This window comes from Macaca nemestrina, chromosome 9, assembly GCF_043159975.1.
Source record: "Macaca nemestrina isolate mMacNem1 chromosome 9, mMacNem.hap1, whole genome shotgun sequence".
Lineage (NCBI taxonomy): Eukaryota > Metazoa > Chordata > Mammalia > Primates > Cercopithecidae > Macaca > Macaca nemestrina.
In genome coordinates, this window is record NC_092133.1 from 95,551,338 (window position 1) to 95,562,289 (window position 10,952).

General features: G+C 37.7%; 1 protein-coding gene across 1 annotated transcript; it reads right to left on the reverse strand.

The window, feature by feature from the left end:
* Window positions 1–230: 230 nt before the first annotated feature.
* Window positions 231–9,461, reverse strand: LOC139356351 (putative inactive fatty acyl-CoA reductase 2-like protein). Its single transcript, XM_071070159.1, has 4 exons — window positions 9,445–9,461; window positions 8,628–8,695; window positions 2,602–2,776; window positions 231–469 (listed from the first exon to the last, which is right to left on the reverse strand). The coding sequence occupies exons 2-4, from the start codon at window positions 8,683–8,685 to the stop codon at window positions 292–294; spliced, it is 411 nt and encodes a 136-aa protein (XP_070926260.1). The 5' UTR covers window positions 8,686–8,695; window positions 9,445–9,461; the 3' UTR covers window positions 231–291.
* Between the last annotated feature and the right edge of the window lie 1,491 nt (window positions 9,462–10,952).

Below are 10,952 nucleotides of genomic sequence, written 5' to 3' on the forward strand. Positions count from 1 at the left end.
AGCCTCAGGTGTCATTGCATAATCTCAGTTGATGCAAAGGCAAACACCACACTCTCCTCTGTTCAATGTCTGCCATCCCTGTCTTTTTGGCCTCTGACTCTTCCCTATACTACTATCTGTGCACTTGAGATCTTCACTGAAATAGCTGGGCTCTGTATTTATTGATAAGAATATCTCCTTTCTCTTAGACTAGGCATGACCAAAAGGTTAATCTGGGTTCAAAGATCAATGACAATGACCACTCAGTTTTCATTCAAGATCAATTTTATTTATTGTACAAACAAACATGGGTTACATTCCAGACAAACAGATATAAGTGAGTAGACTTATGCCCTGGTGCCTCCTTGGCTCTTCACAGGATGCAAAACAAATCCTGCCAGCAGGAAGTGGCAGTTTGCAGAGGTGGCAGGTGGCAGAGGTGGCTGGTTGTTCTTTGAGCTGGCTTGGACTTGTCTGGCATGCACAGGCCCTGGCACAGCAAAACATTCAGGGAATAAGAGTGTTGCACAAAAGATTTTACCAACTTTGTCACATTAAGCAGCATTCAAGGATTTGCTGACCACCACTTAAGCAAATTGTGTGTTATGCTATAGCAGTGAACTTACTTGTTCTATTTCTAAACAAAACATTGGGTTCACACACAGGCCTGGACAAAGCTTCCCACTTCTGGACTATTTACTGATCTTCTTATTCTCAAAGAAAGCAAGATGAATGATGCGTCATACCATGGCTATGGCGTGTGACTCTTCTAGACCTGGATAGTTAGTGTCCCAATATTTAACTGATTTTGAGGGGGACTGAAAATATGCCATCAGTTCTTCCTTCTATCATCCCCATCGCTACCATACACATAATGACATAATCATGTCACAGTATGTCCTCAGAATCACTATTTCTAGCTGAGTGTATACTAAGGCTTTATATCTAGGTCAGTCCATTGTACCTGTGTCTCCTCTACACCCTCCTTCACCATGCCTACCTTGAGGAATTCAGCAAGTGATCATTCACACAAGTTAAGGATTTTAGCTTTCTCTGCCATAAAGATTATTGCTAAAATACATACCATACAACAAACCAACCCATTTCCCACAAATCTTATTGTCTGACTTCTCGCAGAATACATAATGACTTTTATTGTGTCTCTTCCTTCCATGTTTCTCTTTCCTAACTGAACTTTGTTCTTTATCCAGGCCTTCTTCCAATCCTGACACATTTTAAAACCTTTAGCATTTCTGCCTATAATATTCGGGTGTTCTTCTTTTCCTATCTTTACTTAATAAATCCCACACAAATATTTTCCCCATAATCACAATGTTTTCTTTTCCCTTTGCTCAAGAACTGAGTTATGAGCTCCAAATGAAGTCTGAAAAAATTTGGATAAACTCTACATTGGCTAAGTTTTAGTCATTTGCACTGCTAATAAAGATGACAATTCAACATGCTAAAGACAACTTCCTCCCTCATAAAGGGGCTAACACAGAGGGCAATACTGTTCATGCTTCTGATTCTTGATCACAAGAATTGCTTTAGGCAATTACAATAATGTCTTCTCTGACACATATTATTATTCAAGTGAGACAGAGAAAGAATATGTCCTATGTCACACAGCCAGGTGGTGACAGCTGACGTAGCATCAGCATACTGTGTTCCCTCTATTTTCTTCATTCATCTCTAGGTGGCAGTAAATCTGGTCCTGAATACTGATTTTGACACTCTGCTTTCTCCACATCCTTCCTGTCACTTCCTTTGAGACTACTTCAGATTCTTCCCTTAGCTTCTATTTCTCCATTTGTAAAATTGGGTTGATGAGGATATCTTCCTTCAGTAGCTTTGACAATAAAAATGGGATCATCACGCATCCTCCTTAGCCCCATGAGTAAGCTCCCAGTAACTGAGGTTGCCATCATTATTGTATATTTAAGGTGATCTACCCATTTGAAAAACCCTAGTCACAGAGCCTCAGTTGCTTTTCTTTTTGGGTGAATGATCACTTGCTGAATTCATCAAGCAAGCTCTTTAACATTTACCTTCCTTTATTATGCTGGAGCATTTCTAATGTAGGAGGCTTTTGTGGCTTCTCACTATGACTGCTTTGTTTGTTCAAAACTTATACAGGCTGAGTATCCTTTATCTGAAATGCTTGGGTCAGAAGTGTTTTGAGTTTCAACTGTTTTCAGATTTTGGAATATTTGCTTATATGTAATGAGATATCTTGGGAATGGGACCCACGTCTAAACACAAAATTCATTTACGTTTCATACACACTTAGCCATATATATATAACCTGAAGGTAATCTTTAAACAATATTTTAAATACTTTTATGCATGAAACTAAGTTTTGAATGTGTTTTGACTGTGACCCATCACATGAGGTAAGATGTGTGGAATTTTCCACTTGTGGCATCATGTCAGCACTCAGAACATTTTGGATTTTGGAGAATTTCAGATTTTGGATTCTCAGAGTAGGTGTGTTCAATTTGTATATATGGGTCAGATTCAGTTGTCTCCTTTAATTCTTGGCTGAAGGAAGCACTAAAGACTTTGGGGCCTCAATCTCCCATATGCAGTGACACTCTCAAAGCCATTGACTCAGCTTCTCACCTGAGTTTCCTTCCAGTAAGCCATAGATAGAAGTCATAGATGATGGCAGGGGCCTGGTGGCTGATGGCATTCCAGTACTGGGTTGTGAAGTTGCTGGTGGTGAAATCAGCATATGGCCTCCTAAAAGCTCTCTCAAATGGAATTGGAATTTCAAAGGTTGGCAAGACCTGGAATCCTGGGGAAAAAAAGAGAGAGAGTGCTAGAGAATAGGAGGATATAAACCATCATAGTGGAAGGTATTTGTAATGGGTCACAGCAATAAAGACAAAGGATTTGCTGTGTAGAGTCAAGAATCAATTTCTGAGAACAATATAAACATTTTTATGCTAAGCAAGTGGTTATCTGCAAAATGAAACAATGTGAATGGGTTAAGAATTGGATCCTCTATTTGAAACATCTACTCTAAAACAAATTCCTGGGGAAACGCACGTAGTCAATATAAGGGGGTACTGTTCAGAAAAAACATAAATCTGCATTTAATTCTAAGGTTATCTAGTCTATTCTGAAAGCCCCAAGGCAGAGGCTAGAAACTTTATTTCCCTGGCTGGACCATTACTTTCAGAACCATTTAGAAAGTTTCTTAACATTTTATTTCAATCTTTATTAAAAGTTTAACTAAAAAATTCTAAAGGCAATATTTTCTTGTGTTAGTTTACTTTCAATATTTCTCTGGGAATATGGCAGACTCAGTTGTCCACTCTGCTATCCAGGGTTTTATTCATAATAGTGTCTTTTTATAGAGTAAGCTTAATTAAGAACTTTTTACATACATTTGTGAATTCAGTAGTTCTTTCAAAAAGATACTCATTTGAATTCAATTTTATTTAAGGTATGTAGGTTTTTGCAAAGCATATGCCTAAGCTCATTATTCAATTATGATGTCAGTTATTACAGTAATATGATTATTGCCCTACTTTAAAAATGCCAGCTAAAAATCTATCTGAAAAATATAGCTCCTCTTCAGAGAAGATTCTCAAGAATCATCTGGTCCATAGGGATTTATACTTTAAAAAGATGGTGATAAATTAAAAAGTTATGTACAGGTTGATAGCATAAGAGATTCTGATCTCCACACTGACATTCTGATCTATATATCCATATACTTGTTCAACGTTTCCAACTGGAGGTGTAATAGACATTCACATTTAACAGCTCTAAAGTGGGCCTCCTGATACACCCACTACTAATGACCCCCTTCCCAATGCGTACACAAACTTGCTGTTTCACCAATCTTCTACCTCTGACCAAATGGTAATTCAATTTGTTTAGTAGTTCAGCCAAAAACTTTGGGGTTATCCTTGATTCTTCTCTTTAACAACCCACACACAATTGAACAAAATCTATCAGCTCTCTGTTTGAAAAATACCCAGAATCATAATTTCCACCTGCTATCTCTCTGATCAAAACCACTACTGTAGCCTGGAATGTTGCAATACTGTCCGAAGTGGTCTCTGCCACTACCCCTGTATCCTCAGTCGGACCTCCATGTAGCCGCCAGAGTGATTCTTCTAAAATGTAACTCAGAGTATATTACAGGAACTTCTCCATTCAGAGCCCTTCAATGGAATCTCTTCTCATTTAGAGGCAAAGCCATGGTCTGCAAGGCCTTGCACTCTCTGCATCCTCTCTCTCTGCCCACCACTCTGACTTCATCTCTTACCGCTCTCCCTCTCAGTGCTTCTGCTGCGGCCATACTGGCCTCCTTGCTGTCCTTGAATATGATTAAAGAACTTTAGCACTTACTGTTTCTTCAACTTGGAATATTTCATCCACATGTCCTTCTGATTTGCCCTCTCATTTATTTCAGGTCTCTACTAAGAAGACACCTTATCGGAGAGACTTTCTTTGGCCATCACATATCAAATAGCAGCCTTCCCACAACACTATTTACTTCTTTAATCTCCTTTATTTTTCTGCACTCAACCATATCTGATGTATATTTCTCCTAAGATTTAAATACCAGAACGAAATTTTGTGTGCATTGTTTGAACTTATACAGTACCTTAAAGAGTGGCTGACTCAGTGACTAATAAACAGTTTTTGACTAAATGAACGAATAAATATCTCAGCAACATACAATTACTTTCCTTTTCCTAAATCTATGTCAATCCTTCCTTTAGTCATTTCAAATATATTTATTTAGCATTTAACACTTGCCAGGCACTGTGGTAGATGCTGAGGTAAAAAAAATTACATATGACATATTCCTTGTCTTTAAATAATTGGCAATCTGGTGGGAGATGTGGACAATTCATGATTACAATACTTTGCCTGAGTATTCTGCTAGAGGCCAGGACAGTAAGCTCTGGAGGAATACAAAAGAAGCATCTAGCTCTGTCTGGGTGCCAGGAAGGGGAGGGGTGGGGCTGGGTTAGGAAGGCTTTCTGAGAAAGCTGTCCATATGGGGATCGCAGGCGTTTACTAAAATGTTCACTGTTCTAACCACTGTATGAAGCACTTTATCTCCCTACATTCTCCGAAGAGCTCCCTAGAATAGAATAATTATTATTCTCATTCACAGATAAAAAAATTGATATACAGGGAGAAACTGAGAGACTTTTTCAAACTGATACAACTAATAAGCAGTGGAGTCTACTGAATGGTGGGACGCATCCCAGCATATAACAGCTATGTGAGCACGGATTTCTGTTTAGTGATACATCCTCAGCACCAAGAATAATGACTATTTAATGAATACAGGAGTGAGTGAATGAGCTAGGATTTGAATCCAAGTCTATCAGATCCCAAAGCCCAAGACTTTTAACCATGAAGCTACCGTCTTTCTGATGTGACGGACAAGTAGAAACTCATGCACATGTAGAAAATGTAATTTGGCAATTGAAAACTGCACTCTACATCCTCATAGGTCAAAGAAGAAATTCAAATGAAAACTGTTTAAGGATTAGAGAATAATGATAACATAAACATTATACAATAAAATGTGTGGGATACAGCCAAAGTGGCATTTGAGGGAAATACAAGCCATGAATGCATGTATTAGACAAGCCGAATATTTGTGGGCTATATTTCTAAGTTAAAGAGAAGAAAAACATAATCAAAGAAAACAGGAGGAAGGGGAAAAAAGAGATAAGGCAATACATCTATGCAACAGAAAACACAGCAGCGTAATAAAGAGTCAATAGGCTGGGCTCAGTGGCTCATGCCTGTAATCCCAGCACTTTTGGAGACCGAGGTGGGTGGATCACCTGAGGTCGGGAGTTCGAGACCAGCCTGACTAACATGGAGAAACCCCATCTCTACTAAAAACACAAAATTAGCCAGGCGTGGTGGCGCATGTCTGTAATCCCAGCTACTCTACTCAGGAGGTTGAGGCAGGCGAACTGCTTGAACCCAGGAGGCAAGGTTGTGGTGAGCCAAGATCATGCCATTGTACTCCAACCTGGGCAACAAGAGCGAGACTCCATCAAAAAAGAAAAGAAAGAGAAGAAAAGAGAAGAGAAGAGAAGAGAAGAGAAGAGAAGAGAAGAGAAGAGAAGAGAAGAGAAGAGAAGTCAATAAAGCCAGAAGAAGTTGGTCCTTTGAAAAAAAGAAATAAAGTAGACCCTTTAGAGACTAGCTAAGAAAAGATAAGATACACAAATATTATGAATTAAAACAGAAGCATAATTACAGATACAGTTTAGGACAAAAATATTAATATAATATGAAAACAATGTAAATACATTTTAAAACAGATAAAATCTTAGAAAAAGAGACAAATATAACTAAAACTGATTCCAGCAGAAAATGAAGCCTGCAAAATTCTTTAACTATTAAAGACACTGAAGCAATAAAAAATGTTCTTACCAAAAATTATAAATCCAGATAATTTAAAGGTGCTTTTCCCAAGTTTTGGAGAAACAGATTACTCCACTATTACACTTTCACTCCACTAAGCATTTTCAGAGAATAGAAAAAACAAGGGAACTATATGATTAGCAAATTGAATTAAACAAAATATAAAAAAAGATAACACGGCATGACCAAGTTGGGTTTATCCTAAAAATGGCAGGAGAGTTTAATATTTGAAGTCTTCTGCTTAAAATTAGCAGCAAGACAACAATATGCACTATTGCCATTTGTATTCACCATTATAGTAGAAGTTCAACAAGAAGGCTGGGCGTGGTGGCTCATGCCTGTAATCCCAGCACTTTGAGAGGCCAAGGCAGGCAGATCATGAGATCAGGAGATCGAGACCATCCTGGCTAACACGGTGAAACCCTGTCTCTACTAAAAATACAAAAAATTAGCCAGGTGTGGTGGCAGACGCCTGTAGTCCCAGCTACTCAGGAGGCTGAGGCAGGAGAATGGCGTGAATGAACCCAGGAGGCAGAGCTTGCATTGAGCTGAGATGGTGCCATCAACAAGAAAAATAAAGACCTAAGGCTTGAAAAAATTGGGATAATACTGGTATTTTTGCAGATTAAGTAACTGTCTACATAGGAAATCAAGAGGAAATTTTATACAATTTCTAGCAATAAGTTTAGCAAGATAGCTGAATATAAGGTCAATATACAAAAATCAATTGCATTTGACATCATCCACAAACAATTAAAAAATATATTTTTACAAAAGACATTTAAATTAGTAAAAAAAAAAAAAAAAAACCATCAATTACCTAGGCCCTAGGTATAAATCTGATAAAAGATGCTTAAGACCTATATGCAGGAGATTAAAAACTCTTCTTAAGGGACACTAAAGGAGACAATTCTATGGAGAGATAGCCCATGTTCACCCACCCAGCTATCACTCCTTGTAATATCACCTGAGACTATATATGCTCAACCTCCTGTTAACATGGCTACTGCTCCTAGTAGGAAGCATTTTTATCCCTCCTAAGAGTCCCCGATAGGAAACACAAATGAGTTTAATTTGAATGCAACATCAAATTAATTAGTAATAGCTTCCAGAAATGCTGTGTTAGAAGGGAATCCAGAACAGAGCCTTGGCACAGGGATAACCGATGTCATATCAGCCTACAATGTTTGCTATAGGTGTGAGAAAGGTAGAGGAAACATGCATGCCAGGTATTTTTCACTCCTGGGAAAGCATTTTTCAATTCAAAGCCACAATATATAAATGAGCCACAGTGTCCAGCTGTCCTGCAATAGAACTCTCAGTGTGGTACCATGGCTTCCCATTGGAATATGAAGAGCCAGTGTCATCTATGTAACAGGGACAGAAGGGATGTGTTCGCAGGTACTAAGAAATCCTACAGAATAGCAAAATTCCCTATTTTTATCTTCTACCATCATTAGATGTTTAAGTTGTACTCAAATTGATTTCCATGGTTTTTGTACATTGAACAGATTAAATCCCTTACCTTCGGACAAATTAATCATTTATATAGTACAGGGTTTCTCAAAGAGCATTTCCCCAAGTATCAAGAATCATCTAGATGCTTATTAAAAATATAGTTTCCTCAGCATCACCCAAGACCTTGGTCCCAGGGTCTAAGGAATCTGGATGTTGTTTTATTCTCCCATAGTGATTCCTATTCACTTTTACAAATCACTAGTAGAGTAGTTAATGCACACCCAAGAGAGGCAAGTTGCATAAATTAATGGTCAGTATTACAGACGCAATCAGGAAGGAATAAGATCACTCGACTTTTCTAAATCCCATTGGTCACTGATCATGTCACATTCTCAGTGATGTATCAAGAAGGGAAGGGGTGTGTACAGGACCCACTGCCCCAGCAGGGAGGAGTATTTCAGCATTTTATCACTGAGATTCTTTATAACTGCCAACTTTTGCTTTATTTCATCACTGTTTTTTAAAATCTTTATAACCAATGGACCCCCTATTGCTTACAATCATGTATGTGTTCCCAATGACTCCTTTCCTTGGTAACCACAGTACCTTCTAGTTAATTACCACAGATTTACAATTTCTCATTATTTTGTCTCTTTATTTACTTTCTGTCTTTCTCCCCATGTAGGCTCTAAGCTCCATGACACACTTTGTCTATTTTTTCTCTGTGTCAGACACCAGTAATTATGCAGATACATGGCTAAAGTACTTACCCATTTTGCCCCAATTGCAGGGATTGAGGTTACCAGATGTACAGTGGTAGACTAACATTGACTTAGGTCTGGAAAATGAAATAAAAATTAAATAAATACAACAGAATGGAAAACTAATGAAAGAAAAATAAGGGAGACAGAGTTGTTTCCATAATTCATCTGATTAAGGCAACCTATGCAAGAAGGCTTCTGTATTTTTTTCTTTCTTTGGGTTAATAAGCAAACTGGAAGAAGACTAGCAAAAGGCTGTGTGTGGGGGGGTGCGTGTGTGTGGGAAAGACATGTGTTAAATAGGAGTGACATATTATGAAGCACATATGTGTGAGTTCACATAAGAAAAATTTAATTCTGTTTACCACTTACTAACGCAGCCAAATGTATGAACAACCTGTTTTTCTTTTTTTCCTTTGTACCAGGAAACTTCCTCACACATAGCGATTGAACACTTTTGGCATTAACCAGAGTTCAACTAAAAAAAAATATTCTCTCATTTCATCCAGTTCTATCTCCTTTGCCCTAAAAAAGAAAGCTGAATGTTAAACTACCAATAGAAAGAAAAGCCTTTTGGTTATCAAGAATTTTATGGTTAAGTGATTTAAATGTTTTATTACTTTGTGAGTAGCCAAGTACTAAACTGTATTTTGAAAACAACTCAACATATATATGATGGCATATTAGGAACTCTATAAAATATTGAAATGAACACCCTCTCACATTTGGGGTCTTATACAATGAAATGCCTATATTTGGAAAATGTGCCTAATAGATGAACCCTCCCTCTCATGAAATCTTTGAAAGCCCACTTGAGCATCCACACCTGTGAGCTGCAGCACACCATCCCCCAGCTAGCGGAAGATTGATGGCTGTATCAACTGGAATTGGAATTTAGTCTGCCACAGCCATTGGAGTAGTTTTTATGGCCAGAAGAAACCCTTTCCCAGCCTGCACAGGAAAAAGAACATAAAATGTGAAACCAGGTCTTAAGTAACAGCTGGGGCTAAAGTATGTATCATCAAACTGATTATACTAGTGCAATAAGTGAAGACAGCTAACATCGATCCATCGCTTACCAGGTTCCTACACTAAGTCTGACTTCGTCAGCCTATCCTAGCTTCTCAGCCAAGGTCACCTTCAGCATTTTCTTGAACTACTAGTGTTCCTCACGTTCCTTTAGGGAATAAAATTCCTCATATTTGTGAGAGGTTAATAAACTTAGTTAATTACCAAACACCAAGAATACACCTTCACATTTTAAAAATTAATTAATAAGACACGTTAAGAATTAAGGTTACACAAATTTCCCATTAATGTTTACCATTTCCTTGATGATTTTGTTTTCTGCTAGGGTTTATTAACCCACAAGCAATAGTAGGCACTAAAAGTTTAAGAAATTTTATTTGAAAAAAAATTAATTGGTGAAATTCCACAATTAATAAGACAAAAACTTTTTTGGCTTAGAAAAATGGTCTTATCATTTACTTTTTATTCAGAATCTCAGTTCACCTCACAGATCACTAATGTTATATAGATACAGGAGTTGGGAATTATTTACATTAATAATTTGTTGAGTTTATGAAGTTGATTCTTTCTGCTTTGCATGTTTCCCACTTTGATTTGAAATGATTAACACTTTCTTACCTTACTCAATTCTCTTTTCTTATAACTAGCTCCCCTTCTTTTGGACGTAAGAAACCAATTTAGAACATTTTAAAAAATGTAAATAAATATGCATCTTTGCATATAATGAAAACCGCTTTGGGATCGTGTTAAAATAATGATGTTCTAAGTCACCAAACATTCACCCCAACTGAACTTTTTTAGGAGAAAGAGTTGAAGGCAGGTGGGAAACAGAAAGAAAGGGGCTGCTGGAAAAATCTGAAGTTCGAAGGAAGGTCTTTGTCACTATCATAATTCATTGTTTTATATTTGTATTTTAATTCATGTTGAATCTAGCTCTGGGAGGAAGAGAGACAGAGTCTGAAGCGCAGTTCGAATCCCTAATAAGATTTAAACTCATTTAGATCACTGATTTCCTACTCACTGTACAAAAAAGTAAAGTGGTGCTTAGGCCCTAAATGCCTCAGTGTGAGCTATGAACCCCACAGCTCTACCGGATCCATCTGGACTTCAGGGAGATGCGCACTGAGGGCTGTTTACCTAGAGGAGCCACGTTTCTCCTTGTAAGACATTATTGAAAAGGCGTTGCTGGCACATGTGTACCCATGTAACAAACCTGCACGTTGTACACATGTACCCTAGAACTTATAGTAATAATAATAAAAGAAAAGGCCTTGCCTATATTCACTGGTGTTTGTATTTGAAAAA

What these genes read in the sequence shown, in the direction of transcription:
- LOC139356351 (XM_071070159.1), bottom strand. Translation starts at nt 8,685, where the DNA reads ATGTTAGTCTACCACTGTACATCTGGTAACCTCAATCCCTGCAATTGG. An exon ending in CTGCAATTGGGGCAAAATGG is followed by an intron (nt 2,777 to 8,627) that starts GTAAGTACTTTA and finishes TTTTTTCCCCAG; the next exon opens with GATTCCAGGTCTTGCCAACC. An exon ending in CTTACTGGAAGGAAACTCAG is followed by an intron (nt 470 to 2,601) that starts GTGAGAAGCTGA and finishes TTGCTGTGCCAG; the next exon opens with GGCCTGTGCATGCCAGACAA.